Source organism: Cherax quadricarinatus, chromosome 25 (genome assembly GCF_038502225.1).
Source record: "Cherax quadricarinatus isolate ZL_2023a chromosome 25, ASM3850222v1, whole genome shotgun sequence".
Taxonomy (NCBI): Eukaryota; Metazoa; Arthropoda; class Malacostraca; order Decapoda; family Parastacidae; genus Cherax; species Cherax quadricarinatus.
In genome coordinates this window covers 14,381,884-14,407,912 of record NC_091316.1, presented here as the reverse complement: position 1 = coordinate 14,407,912, position 26,029 = coordinate 14,381,884, and the positions used below count along the sequence as shown (strand labels likewise).

The window sequence follows — 26,029 nt, the reverse complement described above, 5'->3', positions numbered from 1 at the left end:
CTAGGGAGGTTCCTTGATGCTGGTGAGAGGCTCTTGATCTAGGGAATTGGATCTGTTCTCCAGTTCTCTGAATACCTTCCAACCCCCCCCCCCATCCACATGCACTGTACAAACCTATGGGTTTAGCGCTCCCCCATGATTATAATTATAACTGACAAGGTAGCGCTTCTTTTTGATAATAATAATAGACAAGGACCCATGCTGAGAGCTCCTCTCTACGAGCTCAGTCTCTTGAGCCCCACATGGTTTTCCAAAGTTATCTGGCAGTCAACAACGTACTTCAGAGTCCTTATAACGAATTGGGGATACGACTCTGCGCCAGATCCGTTGGTAATACTTAGAAATATTTCTATTTTGTTCCTAGTCACGTGACCACAATACTGGGTGGGGAAATCACGGATAGTCAGCTTACGGTTTAAGAAGTGTACCAACGATCAGGTAATTTGTAATTGATACTACAGTTTACAGTTTTACTCCTGAAAGTGTAGTGAAAGCCACTTGTGAGACTGACACTTGGTCTCTGGGGACGGTGTCAACAATCCTTGCTAGACTGCTTCTCACAAGGAGGCAGACGTTACAAACATTTTCACAATAATAGATCAAACCTGTAGTGTAGTGGGGAAGATTGTGATGGCCTGTAGTATAGTGAGTGGTTTAAATTGCCATTGGCTATAGTGAAGGGGGGAGGGAAATTGTGATGGCTCGTAGCATAGTGTGGGAAATTGCAATGGCCTGTAGGGCACAGGGAAAGACTGTGAGGGCCTGTAGTGTAGTTCGAAATATATCTTGTTGTCTGTATTGCGGTGAATTCTGACAACTTATGGTGCAGTATCCCCTCAAGGAAGGTTCCTTGATGTTGGTGAGGGGCTCTTGATTTAGGGAATTGGATCTGTGCTCAAGTTCCCCGAATTAAGCCTGTTACAGGCGACGGAAAAGAATAACAGAGTGGCTAAAAGAGGTCAATATATCTGAAATGCGTAGGGAGACACTGGTCAGAGAAATAGCAAGCATCGAACTTAAGCTAAAGGAATCTTATAGGAGTCAGGAATCGCGGGAAGAACTAAAAGCCATAAATGAAATCGAAAGAAACCCAAAGTATTTCTTCTCCTATGCCAAATCAAAGTCGAGAACAACGTCCAGTATTGGGCCCCTACTTAAACAAGATGGGTCCTACACAGATGACAGCAAGGAAATGAGTGAGCTACTCAAGTCCCAATATGACTCAGTTTTTAGCAAGCCGCTAACCAGACTGAGAGTCGAAGATCAAAATTAATTTTTATGAGAGAGCCACAAAATTTGGTTAACACAAGCCTATCCGATGTTATCCTGATGCCAAATGACTTCAAACAGGCGATAAATGACATGCCCATGCACTCTGCCCCAGGGCCAGACTCATGGAACTCCGCGTTCATCAAGAACTGCAAGAAGCCCCTATCACGAGCCTTTTCCATCCTATGGAGAGGGAGCATGGACACAGGGGTCGTCCCACAGTTACTAAAAACAACAGACATAGCTCCACTCCACAAAGGGGGCAGTAAAGCAACAGCAAAGAACTACAGACTGATAGCACTAACATCCCATATCATAAAAATCTTTGAAAGGGTCCTAAGAAGCAAGATCACCACCCATCTAGAAACCCATCAGTTACACAACCCAGGGCAACATGGGTTTAGAACAGGTCGCTCCTGTCTGTCTCAACTATTGGATCACTACAACAAGGTCCTAAATGCACTAGAAGACAAAAAGAATGCAGATGTAATATATACAGACTTTGCAAAAGCCTTCGACAAGTGTGACCATGGCGTAATAGCGCACAAAATGCGTGCTGAAGGAATAACAGGAAAAGTCGGTCGATGGATCTATAATTATCTCACTAACAGAACACAGAGAGTAGTCATCAACAGAGTAAAGTCCGAGGCAGCTACGGTGAAAAGCTCTGTTCCACAAGGCACAGTACTCGCTCCCATCTTGTTCCTCATCCTCATATTACCTGGAGTTTACCTGGAGAGAGTTCCGGGGGTCAACGCCCCCACGGCCCGGTCTGTGACCAGGCCTCCTGGTGGATCAGAGCCTGATCAACCAGGCTGTTACTGCTGGCTGCACGCAAACCAACGTACGAGCCACAGCCCAGCTGATCAGGAACCGACTTTAGGTGCTTGTCCAGTGCCAGCTTGAAGACTGCCAGGGGTCTGTTGGTAATCCCCCTTATGTATGCTGGGAGGCAGTTGAACAGTCTCGGGCCCCTGACACTTATTGTATGGTCTCTTAACGTGCTAGTGACACCCCTGCTCCGACATAGACAAGGATGTCAGCCACAGCACCGTGTCTTCCTTTGCAGATGACACCCGAATCTGCATGACAGTGTCTTCCATTGCAGACACTGCAAGGCTCCAGGCGGACATCAACCAAATCTTTCAGTGGGCTGCAGAAAACAATATGAAGTTCAACGATGAGAAATTTCAATTACTCAGATATGGTAAACACGAGGAAATTAAATCTTCATTAGAGTACAAAACAAATTCTGGCCACAAAATAGAGCAAAACACCAACGTCAAAGACCTGGGAGTGATCATGTCAGAGGATCTCACCTTCAAGGACCATAACATTGTATCAATCGCATCTGCTAGAAAAATGACAGGATGGATAATGAGAACCTTCAAAACTAGGGAGGCCAAGCACATGATGACACTCTTCAGGTCACTTGTTCTATCTAGGCTGGAATATTGCTGCACACTAACAGCACCTTTCAAGGCAGGTGAAATTGCTGACCTAGAAAATGTACAGAGAACCTTCACGGCGTGCATAACAGAGATAAAACACCTCAGTTACTGGGAGCGCTTGAAGTTCCTAAAACTGTATTTCCTGGAACGCAGGCGGGAGAGATACATGATTATATACACCTGGAAAATGCTAGAGGGACTAGTACCGAACTTGCACACGAAAATCACTCACTACGAAAGCAAAAGACTTGGCAGACGATGCAACATCCCCCCAATGAAAAGCAGGGGTGTCACTAGCACGTTAAGAGACCATACAATAAGTGTCAGGGGCCCGACACTGTTCAACTGCCTCCCAGCATACATAAGGGGGATTACCAACAGACCCCTGGCAGTCTTCAAGCTGGCACTGGACAAGCACCTAAAGTCGGTTCCTGACCAGCCGGGCTGTGGCTTGTACGTTGGTTTGCGTGCAGTCAGCAGCAACAGCCTGGTTGATCAGGCTCTGATCCACCAGGAGGCCTGGTCACAGACCGGGCCGCGGGGGCATTGACCCCCGGAACTCTCTCCAGGTAAACTCCAGGTAATGCCTTCCACATCCCCCCCAGGCACTGTATAATCCTCTGGGTTTAGCGCTTCCCCCTTGATTATAATAATAATATGGTGCAGTGTGGATTCTGGAAATTTGTAGTGTGTTGGGAAACTTTCTAACGGCTTATGTGGTAGCGTTCTGGATGGCGTGTGGAAGGAGAGATTCTGGATGCCTATTTGTGATAGAGGAAATTCTGGATGCCTATTTGTGGAAGAGGAAATTCTGGATGCCTATTTGTGGTAGAGGAAATTCTGGATGCCTGGAGCATAGTAAGGGAAAGTCTGGATTACTAAAATGTAGTAGGGTAGATTATACATGCCTGTAGTGTATACCTGGAGAGGGTTTCGGGGGTCAACGCCTCTGCGGCCTGGTCTGTGACCAGGCCTCATGGTGGATCAGGGCCTGATCAACCAGGCTGCTACTGTTGGCCGCGCACAACCCGACGTACGACCCACAGCTCGGTGTGGTAAGATTCTGGATGCTTGTAGTCAGTGGCGTTGCTAGGGTTGGTGTCACCTGGGGCGGCATCTTTGGTGTCACCCCCATGAAATCCAGGGGCAGGGGGATGGGAAAGGGAGTAAACTCCAGTTACGTTACTACTGCATGACCAGTTTAGCAATGAGAACATTTAAGGGTCATAAACCGAAGAGGAGAATACTTCTTAATTTTATTAATAATAAAATAAATAATCGTAGTAATATTGAGGAAACAAACTCAAAAAAACAAGATGGGTCTTACAGAGTTGACAGCAAGGAAATGAGTGAGCTACTCAAGTCCCAATATGACTCAGTTTTTAGCAAGCCGCTAACCAGACTGAGAATCGAAGATCTAAATGAATGTTTTATGAGAGAGCCACAGAATTTGGTAAACACAAGCCTATCTGATGTTATCCTGACGCCAAATGACTTCGAACAGGCGATAAACGACATGCCCATGCACCCTGCTCCAGGGCCAGACTCATGGACTCCGTGTTCATCAAGAACTGCAAGAAGCCCCTATCACGTGCTTTTACCATCCTATGGAGAGGGAGCATGGACATGGGGGGTCGTCCCACAGTTACTAAAAACAACAGGCATAGCCCCACTCCACAAAGGGGGCAGTAAAGCAATAGCAAAGAACTACAGACCGATAGCACTAACATCCCATATCATAAAAATCTTTGAAAGGGTCCTAAGAAGCAAGATCGCCACCCATCTAGATACCCCTCAATTACACAACCCAGGGCAACATGGGTTTAGAGCAGGTCGCTCCTGTCCCAACTACTGGATCACTGCGACAAAGTCCTAGATGCACTAGAAGACAAAAAGAATGCAGATGCAATATATACAGACTTTGCAAAAGCCTTCGACAAGTGTGACCATGATGTAACAGCGCACAAAATGCGTGCTAAAGGAATAACAGGAAAAGTTGGTAGATGGATCTATAATTTCCTCACAAAAAGAACACAGAGTAGTAGTCAACAGAGTAAAGTCTGAGGCGGCTACGGTGAAAAGCTCTGTTCCACAAGGCACAGTACTCGCTCCCATCTTGTTTCTCATCCTCATATCTGACATAGACAAGGATGTCAGCCATAGCACCGTGTCTTGCTTTGCAGATGACACCCAAATCTGCATGACAGCTTCTTCCATTGCAGACACTGCAAGGCTCCAGGCAGACATCAACCAAATCTATCAATGGGCTGCAGAAAACAATATGAAGTTCAACGATGAGAAATTTCAATTACTCCGATATGGTAAATATGAGGAAATTAAAACTTCATCAGAGTACAAAGCAAATTCCGGCCACAAAATAGAGCAAAAAACCAACGTCAAAGACCTGGGAGTGATCATGTCAGAGGATCTCACCTTGAAGGACCATAACACTATGAATCGCATCTGCTAGAAAAATGACAGGACGGATAATGAGAACCTTCAAAACTAGGGATGCCAAGCCCATGATGACACTCTTCAGGTCGATTGTTCTATCTAGGCTGGAATATTGCTGCACACTAACAGCACCTTTCAAGGCAGGTGAAATTGCTGACCTAGAAAATGTACAGAGAACCTTCATGGTGCGCATAACAGAGATAAAACACCTCAGTTACTGGGAGCACTTGAAGTTCCTGAACCTGTATTCCCTGGAATGCAGGCGGGAGAGATACATGATTATATACACCTGAAAAATCCTAGAGAGACTAGCACCGAACTTGCACATGAAAATCACTCACAACGGAAGCAAAAAACTCCTCAGACGATGCAACATCCCCCCAATGAAAAGCAGGGGTGTCACTAGCACGTTAAGAGACAATACAATAAGTGTCAGGGGCCCTAGACTGTTCAACTGCCTCCCAGCATACATAAGGGGGATTACAAATAGACCCCTGGCAGTCTTCAAGCTGGCACTGGACAAGCACCTAAAGTCGGTACCTGACCAGCCGGGCTGTGCCTCGTACGTTGGATTGTATGCAGCCAGCAGTAACAGCCTGGTTGATCAGGCTCTGATCCACCATGAGACCTGGTCAGAGACCGGGCCGTGGGGGCGTTGACCCCCAGAACTCTCTCCAGGTAAACTCCAGGTAGCATTGAGTACAGGCAACAGATCCTACGTTTATTCATCTTCAACAATGCAAAAAAAAAAAAAAAAACTTGAAAAATAAAGAAAAACATTGCAATATCAGAGAAACACTAGTTCTGAGTTGACCTTGAGTACATGTAACATCTCGGTGAATCTGATCTTACATTTCCTTGCCTTCAATCCTGCAAAATCATCTATTACATCATCAAAATCAATGATTTTCCCTATATAGGCCTATTTGTACTCTGTAATCATATAAGAAGCTGTATAGCAACAAAGGATTTTTCTCTTATGTTGCTGCAGCAATTTTGGACATTATTGTCACCTTAAGAGGCTGTATGGTGTCACACGGGGTGGCCCATCCCCTAGCCACCCCTTACGACGCCATGACGCCACAACGCCACTGCCTGTATACCTGGAAAGAGTTTTGGGGGTCAGTGCCTCCATGGCCTGGTCTGAGACCAGGCTTCATGGTGGACCAGGGCCTGATCAACCAGGCTGTTACTGCTAGCCCCACACAGTCCAACATACGACCCACAGCCCAGCTGGTCAGGTACTGACTTTAGGTGCCTGTTCAGTGCCTGATTGAAGACAGCCAGGGGTCTATTGGTAAACCCCCTTATGTATGCTGAGAGGCAGTTGAACAATCTTGGGCCCCTCACACTTACTGTGTTGTCTGTGGAAACTTATTCGGTCCTAAAAAGTTCCACAGGGCAGATACGTCGTACGAAGATCCCATGTCACAGATGGAACGTCTTGAGTTGGGGGGCCCTTACACCCGCCCAAAACACACACATACACCCGGGTTGGCAAAGGTGGTTGGAAGGTACATTTTAATTGATAGATTTACCCTTCAAGGAAGAGGTAGGTAGTTTCTGCTGTTAGTGAACTAATATTAGGACTATTGAGGCAACTGTAGATAATAATAATGTAGACCTAAGACCTTAACGTAGGTAGTAATAGGCTGGTAATATAGGCAGACCCTAGGTTATGTTAGCTAGGGAGAACTGGCAGCCCAAGTTTGAACATCGAGGCATGGGGTTTTGAGACTGCAGTGCCTTCTTTGTTGGAACTCCAAACGAGGCACACCGCCATAACATCAAGGCGGTGCCCCACGTGTCTACACATACTAGGCCCTGGGAAAATCTGGTGGAGGCACCTCGAAGTACCGTAGATGACTTCCTCCATCAGGCCCATACAGTAAGACGAGACCTCCCTTTCTTTCTCAGTATTCTGGCCAGTTTCTTGGGGGAAATTGCGAGTGAGTTGAGCTGTGGGTCTTTGTGCAGGCGGGCAGCCCCATGACCGGTATGTACTGGCGTCTCTTCGTCAGCCTTAGAAGCTAGTGTCACTTTCTGCAAAGTTATACTAGGGGATACACACTCCCTTGGAAACAGGAATTTTTGAGGTGCAGGGAGGTCACTATTACCGATTGAATATTGCAGGAATTAAGGCTCCTGGTTGCACGTGGTTCTGAGGGGAAGTCCAGAGGGGCTAAAGCTTAGGAGGTTGAAGACTGGGATATATTCTCCAACACCAAGTAAGTTAGTTCTTTATACGTGCATGCAGGCGAGATTTCTTGCAACATCAGTCATTTATGGAAATCTGTCCTATAAGCCACTTGTGAGGCTGAGGTACCGACCTCAGGGCTCGGTGTCAACAGCGCTTGCTAAGGTAGACAACTCACATGGAGGCAGTCCAGACAAATTTTCACACATGTACTCAAGGTCAACTTGGAATTAGTGTTCCTCTGATATTGCAATGTTTTACTTTATTTTTCAAGTTTTTTTTTTTTTTGGGGGGGGGGGGGCATTGTTGAATAAATGTAGGATCTGTTGCCTGTGCTCAAAGTGGTATTTGAGTTTGTTTCCTAAATATTACTACGATTATTTATTTTATCATTAATAAAGTTGAGAAGTATTCTCCTGTTCGGTTTATGGCCCTTAAACGTTCTCATTGCTAAACAGTAGTCACTGGTCATGCAGTAGTGATGTAACTGGAATTTACTCCCCCCCATCCCCCTGCCCGTGGATTTCATGAGGGTGACACCAAAGATGACCCTTCTGCGTCAGCCTTCGTCGGGTGTGGACGTCTCTCTCTCGCCTATGTATCAGTGACAAATTTCCACCGTTCTGTCTGGGACGCTTGTCCTCATCTATTTTGCCTGGCGGGCACTCTACAGGAGGGGCACCTGTACATCGGCTTACTTTAGCCAGCTCCATTTTTTCCGCTCTGCGGAAAATTCTTTAACGGTCTTTGGTGGGAAGCCGGTTACTGAACTCAGGTGGGAGTGTTGGCGTCCCTCTCTGCTGGGGCTTGGCAAGGGCGTCCACCGGATCTAATTGGAAACTTCATGTCTCTATCTCTATTTACAAAGGAACTTTTGTTCCTTCTCTCTCATCGCCCAGCCTTGGGCAACAATTTTTTCTCGTTCCATCGAGAAACCAGGCTCGATACGGCTTATGCTGTCAGTGGCCCTGATAAACCCAACAAAGAAAACAAAACAGAACAAAAAAAGACAAGATGCCGCCCTGGGTGACACCAACCCTAGTAAGTAAGTAAGTAAGTTTATTCAGGTATACACAAATACAGTTACATAGAATTATCATACATAGCAGCATATGTGTAGAGAACCTAGGATAACCCCAAAAAGTCAGACAGAGTGACTTATTTCCATTGGGGTCCTTTTACCTTATTATAATATAAAGGTTATAATATTTTTTTATTATTCTACAATGAAGATAACATCTTATTAAGGTAGTAGGTTGGTAGACAGCAACCACCCAGGGAAGTACTACCGTCCTGCCAGATGACTGTGAAACAAAAACCTGTAACTGTTTTGCATGATGGTAGGATTGCTGGTTTCTTTTTCTGTCTCATAAACACGCTAAGATAACAGGGATATCTTGCTACTCCTACTTACACTTTGGTCACACTTCACAGACACGCACATGCATATATATATATACATACATCTAGGTTTTTCTCCTTTTTCTAAATAGCTCTTGTTCTTTTTTATTTCTTCTATTGTCCATGGGGAAGTGGAAAAGAATCTTTCCTCCGTAAGCCATGCGTGTCGTATGAGGCGACTAAAATGCCGGGAGCAATGGGCTAGTAACCCCTTCTCCTGTATACAATTACTAAAAAAGAGAAGAAGAAAAACTTTATAAAACTGGGTTGCTTAAATGTGCGTGGATGTAGTGCGGATGACAAGAAACAGATGATTGCTGATGTTATGAATGAAAAGAAGTTGGATGTCCTGGCCCTAAGCGAAACAAAGCTGAAGGGGGTAGGAGAGTTTCAGTGGGGGGAAATAAATGGGATTAAATCTGGAGTATCTGAGAGAGTTAGAGCAAAGGAAGGGGTAGCAGTAATGTTAAATGATCAGTTATGGAAGGAGAAAAGAGAATATGAATGTGTAAATTCAAGAATTATGTGGATTAAAGTCAAGGTTGGATGCGAGAAGTGGGTCATAATAAGCGTGTATGCACCTGGAGAAGAGAGGAATGCAGAGGAGAGAGAGAGATTTTGGGAGATGTTAAGTGAATGTATAGGAGCCTTTGAACCAAGTGAGAGAGTAATTGTGGTAGGGGACTTGAATGCTAAAGTAGGAGAAACTTTTAGAGAGGGTGTGGTAGGTAAGTTTGGGGTGCCAGGTGTAAATGATAATGGGAGCCCTTTGATTGAACTTTGTATAGAAAGGGGTTTAGTTATAGGTAATACATATTTTAAGAAAAAGAGGATAAATAAGTATACACGATATGATGTAGGGCGAAATGACAGTAGTTTGTTGGATTATGTATTGGTAGATAAAAGACTGTTGAGTAGACTTCAGGATGTACATGTTTATAGAGGGGCCACAGATATATCAGATCACTTTCTAGTTGTAGCTACACTGAGAGTAAAAGGTAGATGGGATACAAGGAGAATAGAAGCATCAGGGAAGAGAGAGGTGAAGGTTTATAAACTAAAAGAGGAGGCAGTTAGGGTAAGATATAAACAGCTATTGGAGGATAGATGGGCTAATGAGAGCATAGGCAATGGGGTCGAAGAGGTATGGGGTAGGTTTAAAAATGTAGTGTTAGAGTGTTCAGCAGAAGTTTGTGGTTACAGGAAAGTGGGTGCAGGAGGGAAGAGGAGCGATTGGTGGAATGATGATGTAAAGAGAGTAGTAAGGGAGAAAAAGTTAGCATATGAGAAGTTTTTACAAAGTAGAAGTGATGCAAGGAGGGAAGAGTATATGGAGAAAAAGAGAGAAGTTAAGAGAGTGGTGAAGCAATGTAAAAAGAGAGCAAATGAGAGAGTGGGTGAGATGTTATCAACAAATTTTGTTGAAAATAAGAAAAAGTTTTGGAGTGAGATTAACAAGTTAAGAAAGCCTAGAGAACAAATGGATTTGTCAGTTAAAAATAGGAGAGGAGAGTTATTAAATGGAGAGTTAGAGGTATTGGGAAGATGGAAGGAATATTTTGAGGAATTGTTAAATGTTGATGAAGATAGGGAAGCTGTGATTTCGTGTATAGGGCAAGGAGGAATAACATCTTGTAGGAGTGAGGAAGAGCCAGTTGTGAGTGTGGGGGAAGTTCGTGAGGCAGTAGGCAAAATGAAAGGGGGTAAGGCAGCCGGGATTGATGGGATAAAGATAGAAATGTTAAAAGCAGGTGGGGATATAGTTTTGGAGTGGTTGGTGCAATTATTTAATAAATGTATGGAAGAGGGTAAGGTACCTAGGGATTGGCAGAGAGCATGCATAGTTCCTTTGTATAAAGGCAAAGGGGATAAAAGAGAGTGCAAAAATTATAGGGGGATAAGTCTGTTGAGTGTACCTGGTAAAGTGTATGGTAGAGTTATAATTGAAAGAATTAAGAGTAAGACGGAGAATAGGATAGCAGATGAACAAGGAGGCTTTAGGAAAGGTAGGGGGTGTGTGGACCAGGTGTTTACAGTGAAACATATAAGTGAACAGTATTTAGATAAGGCTAAAGAGGTCTTTGTGGCATTTATGGATTTGGAAAAGGCATATGACAGGGTGGATAGGGGGGCAATGTGGCAGATGTTGCAAGTGTATGGTGTAGGAGGTAGGTTACTGAAAGCAGTGAAGAGTTTTTACGAGGATAGTGAGGCTCAAGTTAGAGTATGTAGGAAAGAAGGAAATTTTTTCCCAGTAAAGGTAGGCCTCAGACAAGGATGTGTGATGTCACCGTGGTTGTTTAATATATTTATAGATGGGGTTGTAAGAGAAGTAAATGCGAGGGTCTTGGCAAGAGGCGTGGAGTTAAAAGACAAAGAATCACACACAAAGTGGGAGTTGTCACAGCTGCTCTTTGCTGATGACACTGTGCTCTTGGGAGATTCTGAAGAGAAGTTGCAGAGATTGGTGGATGAATTTGGTAGGGTGTGCAAAAGAAGAAAATTAAAGGTGAATACAGGAAAGAGTAAGGTTATGAGGATAACAAAAAGATTAGGTGATGAAAGATTGAATATCAGATTGGAGGGAGAGAGTATGGAGGAGGTGAATGTATTCAGATATTTGGGAGTGGACGTGTCAGCGGATGGGTCTATGAAAGATGAGGTGAATCATAGAATTGATGAGGGAAAAAGAGTGAGTGGTGCACTTAGGAGTCTGTGGAGACAAAGAACTTTGTCCTTGGAGGCAAAGAGGGGAATGTATGAGAGTATAGTTTTACCAACGCTCTTATATGGGTGTGAAGCGTGGGTGATGAATGTTGCAGCGAGGAGAAGGCTGGAGGCAGTGGAGATGTCATGTCTGAGGGCAATGTGTGGTGTGAATATAATGCAGAGAATTCGTAGTTTGGAAGTTAGGAGGAGGTGCGGGATTACCAAAACTGTTGTCCAGAGGGCTGAGGAAGGGTTGTTGAGGTGGTTCGGACATGTAGAGAGAATGGAGCGAAACAGAATGACTTCAAGAGTGTATCAGTCTGTAGTGGAAGGAAGGCGGGGTAGGGGTCGGCCTAGGAAGGGTTGGAGGGAGGGGGTAAAGGAGGTTTTGTGTGCGAGGGGCTTGGACTTCCAGCAGGCATGCGTGAGCGTGTTTGATAGGAGTGAATGGAGACAAATGGTTTTTAATACTTGACGTGCTGTTGGAGTGTGAGCAAAGTAACATTTATGAAGGGATTCAGGGAAACCGGCAGGCCGGACTTGAGTCCTGGAGATGGGAAGTACAGTGCCTGCACTCTGAAGGAGGGGTGTTAATGTTGCAGTTTAAAAACTGTAGTGTAAAGCACCCTTCTGGCAAGACAGTGATGGAGTGAATGATGGTGAAAGTTTTTCTTTTTCGGGCCACCCTGCCTTGGTGGGAATCGGCCGGTGTGATAATAATAATAAAAAATCTTATTATCATACTAAAAAGACTATCTACTACACCAAGGTCATTAAGACTATCTACAATACGAGGGTCATTACTAGGAATAAGGTAAAATTTACACGTATGTTAACTAAAAAATAGAAAATCATTCCCCTCCCTTTCTGTAGCTACATTCATCAGAGACCTTTTGGCACTCTTTTTGAACTGGTTCATGCTAAGACTGGCTTTGACATGTGCGGGGAGTCTGTTCCATTCCTTTATTGCTGTACAATAAAAGGTGTTTGACGCCTGGCCAATGACTGTGGGTACTACAAAGTTGTGCTCTCTCTCCCTAGTACTATGATTGCTCTGGTTCCCAACCTTGACAAAATTGACAGCAAGATATTCTGGACATTGTTTGTGAGCAATTTTATAAACATGATTTATCTTCAGTTGTTTTACTCTGTCTTCAACATTCAGCATATCCAACTGCTGTAATTCATCATTGGTCCCAGCCCCAGGATGAATCTTACAATTTTGTTCTGGGTGATTTGCAGTCACCTGCTGCCGCAGCCGCAGCAAGCAGTAACAAGGCTGCTCCTATATCTTGCCGTCCCCTGGGCCTATCCGAACTCCAGTGATGGCCAAATTTGCAAGTACTGCTGCAACAACATGCAAGGAACCTATAGTGACATAAAAACTGACGGTGACGACAACGAAATGGACTAAATATGACAAAAGAGGGACCGGCATTCAAGTACCAGACCTGCTGCCAGACGTGAACCAGACATGAGACGTTTTCCACTACAATGAAATAACTGACCTCCATATCAACTGCACCAGTGTTTAACGGGAAGACAACATGGTAGAAAACCTGATCAACTAAATCTCCAAGGAAATGACAGGTCTGTAGGACTTTTTTCTTCAGTGCCAAACGAGGGAAAGAATTGAGCATTTAAACATGGCTGACCGGCATCCAAACAGCCGCTACTGCCAGACGTACAACTAGCGAAGTGAAATTCTCATCTTTACTGACGTTCATCTGTTGACAGTAGCATCATATCTGTACCACCATCATATCACCTGTACCACTGCTAACGAGAGGGAAACACATGAGACATCGTCAAATCAACAGTACAAAACTCCATGGTTATAGGTCGGATATCCCTCAGTGCTAGTCGTGAGAAAGAAGTGAATAGTTAAACAGTCAAGGTTAATGTTTTAGTAGCTGACCTATATTCAGCTGACCAGTGTACAGTGAGAGAATCATAGTAGAAAACGCCAAATATATCTATAAACTCAAGGAAAGTCAGGTTGTAGGTGGCGTTACTCCCCTCAGTGTTTTAAAAATGGCTGAGTCAGCAGGACAGGTCAGGAGTCAACAACACCACACAACCCCCGATAAATGGAATTGAGGGGGATTTGGAAGGATAAAACCATTGATTAAACCTTTCTGATCTACCAGAATGGAAAGGAGTTAGAAGTTAATTGGGGAAGCCAGACTGTGAAGTGAGATGGGAAAGGGAGTGTGTAATAAGGGGTTAACTGTAAGGGGTTTGTGAAGTTAAGGGAAAAGTGAGCAGTGAAGAGGGTTTTGAAGAGGAAATTTTACTAGTAATTCAGTGGTGATTGCTAAAGCAGATACTAAGTGTACTAGGGACTGGAAAAGAGAAATAAATATTATTGTATATGAGTAAAAGAGCGAAGAGTGAAAATGGCAGGCATTAGGGGGGTACAGGCTGCCATAATTATATTTCTTCTTCAATTCCATGAAGAAAGAAATCAGTCATGGGGGCTGGAAAAGGTGAATGGAGTAACAGCGCCCTGGACAGTAAAAGCCCAACAGTTGCCATCCTACCAGAAAAGTAAATATCACTATCGCCGCAAGGTATGGCAACACCGCATACCCAAACAAAAACAGTGGCACACAGCTCTTATAATAATAATAATAATAATAATAATAATAATAATATCTTTATTTACTACAAGTACATGTACAAGGTATACAGTCCTAGATGACAACAATGACATAATACTATATAGAAACTCCCTTGTTATGCACCGCATTTCGGGCAAATTAGGTCAGTGTCCCAGGATGCGACCCACACCAGTCGACTAACACCCAGGTACCCATTTTACTGATGGGGAACATAGACAACAGGTGGAAAGAAACACGTCCAATGTTTCTACTCTGGCTGGGAATCATACCCAGGCCCTCGCTGTGTGAAGCGAGAGCGTTAGCCACCAGGCCACCAGAGCCCAGTATTGTAGCGCTCTTAAGTGGTGATATCCAAATTAATCCAGGACCTCAAACTATTGTGCAGAGGCAAAACAGACGGATAAATGACGGCGATAATGACGGTCTAGTAGCTAGGAATGATAACCTTAACTCCATATGTAATGCATACATAGGTCAGTGTGAGACAATACAGCCATTATTATCTCAAACACTACCAAACAGGTGCATACACTGTACTAAAGTACGCATGAAAAACAGAAAAGGCACCTTATGTAAAATGTGTAAGGGGTGGGTGCATGATGGATGTATGTACAATTATAGCAACGGTGCCAGAATTCATTGTGTGTGTAACAAATGCACTTTGGCAAAGTTACCCTTTAGCAGTGATGACATTGATTTACCTAATTTTAATACAAATGACCCATTGCCATATATTGATGATTACGAGTGTTTTATGAAAACAGGCCTTCACTTTATTCATGTCAATGCAAGATCACTTCTTCCTAAATTGGCAGAGATTAGGATTCTAGCTAACAAAATTAGGGCGGCAGTTATAACCATCTCTGAATCTTGGTTGGATGATACGGTGACTGACGACGAGGTCAAAATAGATGGTTACAATATAAAACACTTAGATAGGAACAGAAAGGGTGGTGGAGTATGTGCCTACATTAGAAATGACTTAGCTTACAACCCAAGACCTGATTTAAATAACAATAAACTGGAGATTCTATGGTTTGAAGTGCTGCTTCCTAAGACCAAACCCATCTTAGTAGGAACTAGTTACCGCCCTCCTACCCAGGACCAGTTCTTAGAAGACTTTTCCAGAGTCTTGTCCAGAGTTGAAAACAATTGCGAGACAATAATACTGGGCGACTTCAATATCTGTTTTCAGCAGCAAAATAACGGGCTATGCAAAAGGTATAAGCAAATTCTAGGATTAAATAGTTACACTCAACTAATTAATACACTAACCCGGATCACACAGTTCTCAGCCACCCTAATTGACCACATACTTTGTAACTGCTCTGAGAACATTAGTCAGTCAGGCGTCATTACCACAGGTCTTAGTGATCATTTCATCATTTACTGCACCAGGAAAATCACTAGGGATAGGATAGGCCTACACAGGACAATAAAAATGAGGTCAACTAGAAACTACAGTAAAGAAACACTGGTAAATAGGCTACACAATTGTGACTGGACAGAGATAACAAATGCACGGACGTAAACGATGCCTGGGAAAAATTCAAAACAATGTTCACTACCATCTTTGATAATATTGCACCAGTTAAAGAGGTTAGGATTAAACGAAGAACTGAACCCTGGATGAATACCGAGATATTAGATAATATGAAATTCAGAGACCAGCTGCTAAAAAGATTTAAAGCAAACAGACAGGATATTGCAGCACTAAATGAATTCCAAAGGGTGAGGAACAGAGTACAGAGACTTATAAAAGGAGCAAAGGCAAAGCACTACTGCTCAAAAATTGAAGAGTATAAGCATAACCCCAGAAAGCTCTGGCAACAACTAAAACAGTTGGGGTATAGCCATAAGCCAGTAGATAGGTCTAACATAGTATTCACTATCGATAATGAGGTATGCCATGAAACATCTAAGGTGGCAGATTGCTTTAATTCATACTACATATCTGTTGCATCAACACTAGTAAGTAAACTACCAGCTGCATCAAATACCTTTAACACAGACTCTGATAAGTTTCAAACATACTATACCAATAAAGGGGTAACCCCAAACAGTTGTCAACTAGTAAGTGTATCTCATGACTTTATTCAAAAAGAACTAAGCAGGTTAAACCCAACTAAGAGCACAGGCCCTGATAACATCCCGTCTAAGTTCCTAAAAGATGGTGCTTCTGAACTGTCAATTCCTATTGCTCACATAAGAAATCTATCAATCACTAATACCGTACCGGAGGGGTTCAAGGAGGCCAGAGTTACTCCTATCTTCAAGAAAAATAGTAGGTCTGATGTAAGCAACTATAGGCCTGTTAGTATACTCAGTATAATATCTAAAATTCTAGAGAGGGCGGTGTATTCTCAAGTAGTTAAGTACCTTAATGACAACAACATTCTCCATAGCTATCAATCGGGCTTTAGAAGATCCTACTCAACCGACACCTCCCTTATTAATCTGATGGATTACCTGAGAACTGAAATGTCAAAGGGGAACCTCATAGGTATGGTAACCTTAGACCTGCAAAAGGCCTTCGATACTGTCAACCACAATATATTATGTAATAAACTTCAAGCTATCGGTATAGGTTCTGTAGCAACCCCTCTGTTTTAGTTACAGGTACACGGAAACAATTATCAAGAGGGTCCAACAGACCTAATTTTGAATTTTTTGTTTTCACTTCTCTTACCGAAGTAAACAGTTTTTCTTTATATTTTCAGCAGATTTAGACAATGTTTCTCCGGGACTCCGGGAAAGTAGGACTGACTGGTCCTTGATGCCACTTAAATACAATAAAAGGAGGTGTGACTCGACCCCTGCGACCACAAATAAGTGAGTACATCTGTTGCTGTCACAAATTTCTGGAGACAAATGGTGGCCTACCTCAGGTAAGTGCCCATAAGTAATTTTAAACTTTTATATAGTTCTTTTGCACAGAAAATTGTGTAGAATTGAGCTCCAATGGAAATAAGTCACTGACTTTTTTTGGGTTATCTTTGATAATTTACACTATGTATGGTAATTGTACTTGTACCTGTGCCTAAACTTACTTATTCAAGAAATTGAAGTAACTTTTCCTTCACTGGTGATTATTGGTGGTGCTGTGAATTGCTGTCCCAAAGAATGTCGATAATAAGTTTACGACTGCTACTCTGCCAATTTTGTCCATTAATTATAGTTTAAATTTTAAAATATTAAGTTAGTTTTGCAGTTGCGATAGTATTTTATTGTGCAATTAGTAAAAATTTTAACCAAGCCTACCAAAACCCACCAAACCTTACCTTAAAAAAGATCAATATGTACTTTACTCTTGGGTGATTTTTATAAAAGTTCTATACAAGTATTAAGTGCGCTGTACAGTAGAGATACATATACACATTTAATGTCTATGAGATTTTTTTTAATTCACCTTACCTAATGTTACCCAACTTAACCTAGCTGACAATCTTATAGCTGGTCTAGATTAGGTTGGGTCAGGTTGAGCTGAGTGCTTATAGCTCGGTTGATTGATAGTGTCTTCAGCTCATGCACAGAGGTCTCAGGAAATGCTACCCAGCATGGGTGAAACATTAAGCATGTTTCTTTATACTGGCTGCTCCTGTTCACCTAGAAATAAGAAAACATTTTGTTCTGATTTTTAACCTGGAGGGTTAGCTACCCAGGATAACCCAAGAAAGTCAGTGGGTCATCGAGGACTGTCTATCTTATTTCCATTTGGGTCCTTCAATCTTGTCCCTCAGGATGCGACCCAGTCCAGTCATCTAACACCCAGGGTACACGGAAAAGCAATTATCAAGAGGGTTGTTTGTATGTTGGATTGCGTGCGGCCAGCAGTAACAGCCTGGTTGATCAGACCCTGATCTACCATGAGGCATTGACTCCCAGAACTCTCCAGGTAAACTCCAGGTACCTACCTACTTGCTAGGTGAATGGGGACAGCAGGTGTAAAGAAACATGCTTAACGTTTCCACCCAACTGGGGATCAAACCATGGACACTCAATTGTGTGAGGCGAGTGCATTGCCTACCAAGCCATGGGACATCAATTAGGAACCTGAGTGTTAGTAAACTTATGAGTTACATCATGGGGAGGAGGATTAAAGGTTCCAGTGGAAATAAGACCGACAATCCCCAGTGACACAAACTTTATTGGGTTAGCTTGGGTAGCTAACATCTAAGTTAATCTGAACAAAATCATTATACAGTGGACCCTCGCCTAACGAACGCATCGCATAATGTTAAATCCGCCTAGCGATACATTTTAACGCAAAAATTTTGCCACGGCTAGCACTAAAAAACTCGCTCAATGCGATTCGTTCGAGACGTGTCCATGTGCGGCCTGAGCCCGCCTCACTTGTACCGTGGGTGCCAGTGTTTACAAGCCAGCCACCGCGGTCACTTCCAAGCATACAATCGGAACATTTCATATTATCACAGCCTTTTTAATGATTGCACCTGCAAAATAAGTCACAATGGGCCCCAAGAAAGCTTCTAGTGCCAACCCTACAGGAAAAAGGGTGAGAATTACTATGGATATGAAGAAAGAGGTCATTGCTAAGTATGAAAGTGGAGTGCGTGTCTTCGAGTTGGCCAGGTTGTACACAAAACCCCAATCAACCATCGCTACTATTGTGGCCAAGAAAATGGCAATAAAGGAAGCTGTTCTTGCCAGAGGTGCAACTTTGTTTTCAAAACAGAGATCGCAAGTGATAGAAGATGTTGAGAGACTTATTGGTGTGGATAAACGAAAAACAGATAGCAGGAGATAGCATCTCTCAAGCGATCATATGTGAAAAGGCTAGGAAGTTGCATGACAATTTAATTAGAAAAATGCCTGCAACTAGTGGTGATGTGAGTGAATTTAAGGCCAGCAAAGGTTGGTTTGAGAGATTTAAGAATCGTAATGGCATACATAGTGTGATAAGGCATGGTGAGGCTGCCAGTTCGGACCACAAAGCGGCTGAAAAATATGTGCAGGAATTCAAGGAGTACATAGGCAGTGAAGGACTGAAACCTGAACAAGTGTTAGTGACGAAACAGGCCTGTTTTGGAAGAAAATGCCAAGCAGGGCCTACATTACTCAGGAGTAAAAGGCACTCCCAGGACATAAGCCTATGAAAGACAGTCTTACTCTGTTGATGTGTGCCAGTGCTAGTGGTGATTGCAAAGTGAAGCCTTTATTAGTGTATCACTCTGAAACTCCCAGAGTGTTCAGGAAAAACAATGTCCTCAAGGCTAATTTGTGTGTGCTGTGGAGGGCAAACAGTAAGGCATGGGTCACTAGGGAATTTTTCTATGACTGGTTACACCATGCATTTGCCCCCACTGAAAAATTACCTAATTGAAAAGAAATTACACCTTAAGTGCCTCCTGGTATTAGACAATGCTCCTGGTCATCCTTCAGACGTGGCAGAGCGACTTTCTGAGGAAATGAGCTTCATTAAGGTCAAGTTTTTGCCTCCTAATACCACTCCTCTCCTGCAGCCCATGGACCAGCAGGTCATTTCCAACTTCAAGAAACTGTACACAAAAGCTATGTTTGAAAGGTGCTTTGTAGTGACCTCAGGAACTCAATTGACTCTAAGAGAGTTTTGGAGAGATCACTTTAGCATCTTCAATTGTGTAAACATTATAGGTAAGGCTTGGGAGGAAGTGACTAAGTGGACCTTGAACTCTGCTTGGAAGAAACTGTGGCCAGAATGTGTAGACAAAAGGGATTTTGAAGGGTTTGAGGCTAACCCTGGGAATCCTATGCCAGTTGAGGAATCCATTGTGGCATTGGGGAAGTCCTTGGTGTTGGAGGTTAGTGGGGAGGATATGGAAGAGTTGGTGGAGGAGGACAATGAAGAACTAACCACTGATGAGCTGCTAGATCATCTTCAACAGCAAGAGGCCACACCTGAGGAAACTGCTTCGGAGGAGGGGATAGAGAAATTGAAGAAGTTGCCTACTTCAAAGATTAAGGAAATGTGTGCAATGTGGCTTAAAGTGCAAACCTTTTTTGATGAAAATCACCCTCACACAGCTATTGCAAGCCGTGCTGGTGACTTACACTGACAATGTTGTGAAACACTTTAGGAATGTCATAAAGGAACAGGAGGTACAGGCCTCTATGGACAGATATGTTGTGCGACAGAGGTCCAGTGACTCTCAAGCTGGTCCTAGTGGCATTAAAAGAAGAAGGGAAGTAACCCCAGAAAAGAACTTGCCACCTCAAGTCCTAATGGAAGGGGATTCCCCTTCTAAACATTAACACCATCCACAGTCTCCCCTCCTCCCATCCCATCAATCATCACCAGATCTTCAGTAAAGGTAAGTGTCATGTAACTGTGCATGTCTTCTTCAGTTTGTGTGTATTAAAATTAACATTTCATGTGGTAAAAATTTTTTGTTCATACTTTGGGATGTCAGGAACGGATTAATTTGATTTCCATTATTTCTTATGGGGAAAATTAATTCGCGTAACGATAATTTCGCCTAACGTTGAGCTCTCAGGAACAGATTAATAGTGTTAGGCGAGGGTCCACTGTATTGTGAAAATATTTATTTTCCTGTTTGTTGTTTATTGCTTAATTTCGTTATATTGTTAGTAGTAGCATTATTATTATTTATTGCTGTTGTAGTTTGGAGGAGCATCTGCACTGACGTTGGCACAGCTCTGGCAAGACAGTGATAAAGTGATGGTGAAAGTGCTCTTCTTTTTCAGGTCACCCTACCTTGGTGGGAGACAGCTAGTGCTAAAACAATTATGTATTATTATTATTTCCTATTTGTTTAAAATATAACTGACTCTATTGCACAACTCATTTAATAAAGAATTTGCATACATGATATTACATATTTTATCTATTATTACCTAAATAAAGTTCCCACAAATAACTATTTTTCTCCTTGCAGTACATAGCATAGTTATCTATTTCATGGAAAAAATGCACATAATGACCAAATCTAATTTAACCTTGCTTCCACCATAGGTCTAGTGCATGACACAACTAGCTCAGTGTTGATTGACTTAGATGTGATGCACAGTCAAGTACTATTTTTGGTATTATGTCCCAAAACAACAATCTGGACAACTGCATATTCCATGGTGTACATAGGTTGTGTGTACAGTATTGTAAAATGTAAAACTAATATCATAGTTCTTCTAAGTAGTAGTAGTAGTAGTCTGGAGCCTTAGCCAGAATTTGAGCTACCCTCCCTTTACTGGATCAAATCTGATGCTTCCTGTATCCCCCAGGTGCTGTATAACCCTTGCAGATTTATCACTCCCCCCATAAATGTAATAATAATAGAGCCATTTTCATTTTCCTCCAATCATACCTAATTATCTCCCAATTCTCAGGCCGTGATCAAACCATGGGTTTCCTCCCAATGATTAATAATGGTAATTGCAGTGGTCCCCTGTTTTTCGTAAGCATCGATAGTAATTTTTGAAAATTGTAACTTTTTTCGTCAGAACATTGACTCGTGAATCGTCGTTTGACTCGCAAATAGTCGTTTGTCCTGGACGTGTACGCAAAGCCCCGAGCGGTCTTACACTCCATTCCCAGCCGGTGTGCCATTGTTTATCAGCGAGTGACCATCACCTCACGCTTTCATACGATACTTTTCATAATACGTATTCCATTCATTTTAGTGCATGCGACTGCTAAATAAGCCACCATGGCTCCAAAGAAACCTCCTAGTGCCATGCCTTTGGTAAAGAAGGTGGGAAATACGATAGAATTCAAGAAAAATATCAGTGAACAATATGAAAGTGGCATACGTGTGGCAGAGCTGGCCAGGATGTATGGTGGATCCTCGGCTAACAAACACATCGCATAACGTTAAATCTGCCTAATGAAGCGTTTGAGCATAAAAATTTTGGCCTGCCTAACGATAAAATACTCGCCTAACATGATTCGTCCTGAACCTGTCCGTCCAGCCTGAGTACCTCAGCTGCCCTGCTGTCATTGTTTACAAGCCAGGGTGGCCGGTTTCATGCATACATTTGATACATTTTGTATTCCATTGTTTATAGTGCTTGTAACTGCTAAATAAACCACCATGGGCCCAAAGAAAGCTTCTAGTGCCAACCCTGTGGTAAAAAGGGTGAGAAATACTATCGAAATACTATCATACCACGGTCAGCTGCTGCTGCACCACTGTCAGGACACAAGCCTATGAAAGACAGACTAACTTTGTTTTGTTGTAATGCTAGTGGGGATTGCAAAGTGAAGCCTTTACTCATGTATCACTCTGAAAATCCCAGAGTGTTCAAGAAAAACTGTCTCATCACTCATCAATACTCTTCAATAAAAGTAAGTGTCATTTTAACATTTATTTATATAGTTATTGTGCATGTCTCATTGTTTTCTTTGTAGAGAAATGTATATTTCATGAAAAAAAAAAATTATTTGTTTAATACTTTTGGCTGTCTGGAATGGATTAATTGGATTTCCATTATTTCTTTTGGGGAAAATTAATTCGGATAACGATAATTTCATCTAACGATGAGCTCTCAGGAACGGATTAATATCATTAGCCAAGGGTCCACTGTATAAGAAACCCCATACAACCATCACTTCCATTGTGGGCAAGAAAAAGGAAATAAAGAAAGCTACTGTTGCAAAGGGGGGTAAATATGCTCACAAAAATGAGATCACAAGTACTCGAAGATGTTGAGAAGTTATTGTTGGTGTGGATCACCGAGAAACGATTAGCAGGAGATAGTCTTATGCAGTCGATTATTTGTGAAAAGGCAAAGCAGCTGCATAACGATCTCATAAAGAAATTGCCTGCAACAAGTACTGATATTTGTGATTTTAAGGTCAGCAAAGGCTGGTTTGAGAGATTTAAAAAATGTAGTGGCATGCGCAGTGTGATAAGGCATGGTGAGGCTGCCAGTTCTAAAAAAAAAAGGGTAGCTAAAAAATTCGTAAGTGAATTCAAGGATTATGTAGAGGCTGAAAGATTCATCCCCCAACAAGTGTTCAGCTGTGACGAAACAGGCCTCTTTTGGAGGAAAATGCCAAAGAGGACCTACATTACTCAGGAGGAAAAGGCACTCCCAGGACAGAAGCCTATGAAAGACAGGCTAACTCTCATGTTTTGTAGTAATGCTAGTGGGGATTTCAAAGTGAAGCCTTTACTAGTGTATCACTCTGAAAATCCCAGAGTGTTCAAGAAAAACAATGTCATGAAGAGTAAATTGTGTGTGTTTTGGAAAGCTAATAATAAGGTATGGGTCATGAGGGACATTTTTCTCAAGTGGTTCAATGAAGTGTTTGGCCCCAGTGTGAAGAAATACCTCCTGGAAAATAAATTGGAACTCAATTGCCTCCTGCTAATGGACAATGCACCTGCTCATCCTCTAAACTTGGATGACCTAATTGTGGGGGAGTTTGGTTTCATCGCAGTAAAATGCTTGCCCCCTAATACCACTCCTCTCATCCAGCCTGTGGACCAGCAAATCATTTCAAACTTTAAAAAACTCTACACCAAAAGAGTGTTTCAAAGGTGCTTTAACCCTCTGACTGTTTCGGTCATATATATATGTCTTATGCGCCACTGTTTCGGACGTATTTATATGCGTAAATTCTAGCGGCTTCAAATCAAGCGGGAGAAAGCTGGTGGGCCTACATGAGAGAGAATGGGTCTGAATGGTGGGCGTGCACCCTGTGAAAAAAATCTGGGACTCAGTGGTGCATTGTGGGAATGCCACCTTGGTAGTCCATTTTCACCATGCCTCGTGGTAAGAAGTATCTCACTCCTTGGCGGATTGGAGGTCTTTTGTTCCCAAGTGATACCTCTAACAGTGATGGAAGTGTCAGTGAAAGTGAATTCCATGGTTTTCATGCGGTTGTGACCGAAAACAGTGCCCAGGATAACGTAATTAGTGATGAAAACCCAGATGACCCATGACCTTCCACCTCTGGTGCTGAGCCGGCTCGTTCACGTTCACCTGTACCAGGATGAAAGAGGAAACTATTTGCTCATGTACAAGACTCAGATGTGAGCAGTGAAAGTGATATTGATTTCAAAGCTATTGAAAGCAGTTCTGGTTGCGACAGTGAGGGTGAATATTCCCCAGTGAAGCGGCAGTATATACGACGTAGCATGCGGTCTGGTAGTGTGTCGTATGCTGTTCCAAGGGGAAGGAGTAAATCTCAGAGCACATCCCATGGCCCTACACCACGACCTGATAGTGAAGATGACGATATTGTTACGATGGGTATGAATGATGTGAGTGAGGCAGCAGGTGGTGGTGGTGATAGTGATGGTGGCATGAGTCATGTGCAGCGGGCCACGCTACTACCAACACTGCTGACTCTGCACAACTACAACCAGCCTCACCCAACCCCACACTCCCACAACAGCCTCAACCACAACCTGCACAACCACAACCACGTTTCAATATCCAGAACCTACCAGCAGACCGCATCTGGGATTGGCAGCAAGGTGATGATTTTATTCCCAATCCCCATGACTTTGATGAAACACAGAGTGGAATACGGCCATCGTGTACACTTGGGAACAATGCCACTGAACTAGAATGCTTTCAGTTATTCTTTGATGAACCCCTGATGGACATTATTGTCGGGGAAACCAACACATACTATGAGTACACCATGGCAAATACAATTCTTTCACCAAGATCATGGCTACACCAGTGGAAGGACACAACTGTGGCAGAGATGTACCTGTTCTTTGCCACAATAATGCTTATGCCACATTGTGTATAAGCACACTGTCACCACATACTGGTCAACAGAACACCTGATTTCAACCCCAGGTTTAGTGACATTATAGATGTGAATCTTTTTTTGATACTGTTACGTATGTTACACTTTTCGGACAAAACAAGGCCTGACAGAAGTGACAGGTTATATAAGATCAGAAATGTGTTTATGTACCTGAAATAAAAGTGTTGCATGTATTTTTATCCCTTCAGGAAGTTTGTTATTGACGAGTCTTTGATTTTATTCAAAGGAAGACTCATTCAAGCAGTACATACCAAGCAAGAGGAAACGCTTTGGTATAAAGTTATTTGTACTGTGTGATTGCAAAAGTGGTTTCATTTTAGATATCATTGTGTACACTGGCAGTAATACATTGAGATACCAGGAAGTTATTGGGTATCTCTGGTGATGTGGTTCGAACAATGATGGAACCATATCTTGGTAAGGGGCATATATTATATACTGATAACTGGTACACAAGCTATTTCTTGCGAGTGAACATGACAGAAGTGTGTGGCACAGTGCGTGGTAATCGTAAACATATGCCAAGGTTCGACGCTGGCACTCGCAGAGGTGAGGTGCAGGCCTTTGCTGCCAATGACATCATGGCATTTCGGTGGCATGACAAACGTGATGTCACATTCTTGACATCACTTCACTGAAATGAAATGGCACACAATGGCAGGCACAATAGAGAGACCAATGAACTTATTCTAAAACCTGCAGCTGTCATGGACTACAACCTCAGAATGCGCTTAGTGGACAAATGTGACATGCAGATTGGGTTTGCTGATTCTGTACGCAAGAGTTATAAGTGGTATATAAAGCTTTTTCCCATCTTCTTGATATTTCCATGCTAAATGCTTATAACATATACAAGTTGAGGACCAACAACAAACCAAAATATGGTGAATTTTGTTTGTCAGTCATCAGACAAATAATCATCACGTACCAAGGAGCAACACCTGCAATAGACCAACGCCCACGAAATTACCAACACATGCCATCTCGTTTGAGCAGCTGGAAAATATATGCAGGAATTCATAAAGGAACGGGAGGTACAGGCCTCTATGGACAGATATGTTGTGCGACAGAGGTCCAATGACTCTCAAGCTGGTCCTAGTGACATTAAAAGAAGGGAAGTAACCCTGGAAAAGGACTTGACACCTCAAGTCCTAAAGGAAGGGGATTCCCCTTCTAA

General features: G+C 42.8%; 1 protein-coding gene across 1 annotated transcript in view; it reads left to right on the top strand.

Annotated features, from left to right (window-relative positions):
* LOC138853198 (uncharacterized) overlaps positions 1 to 26,029 on the top strand; it is a 182,632-nt gene that overhangs the window by 66,872 nt on the left and 89,731 nt on the right. Inside the window, exon 3 of the mRNA XM_070088649.1 lies at positions 16,826 to 16,937. Coding sequence (XP_069944750.1) covers positions 16,826 to 16,937 — 112 coding nt within the window. The remainder of the gene's footprint in view (positions 1 to 16,825; positions 16,938 to 26,029) is intronic.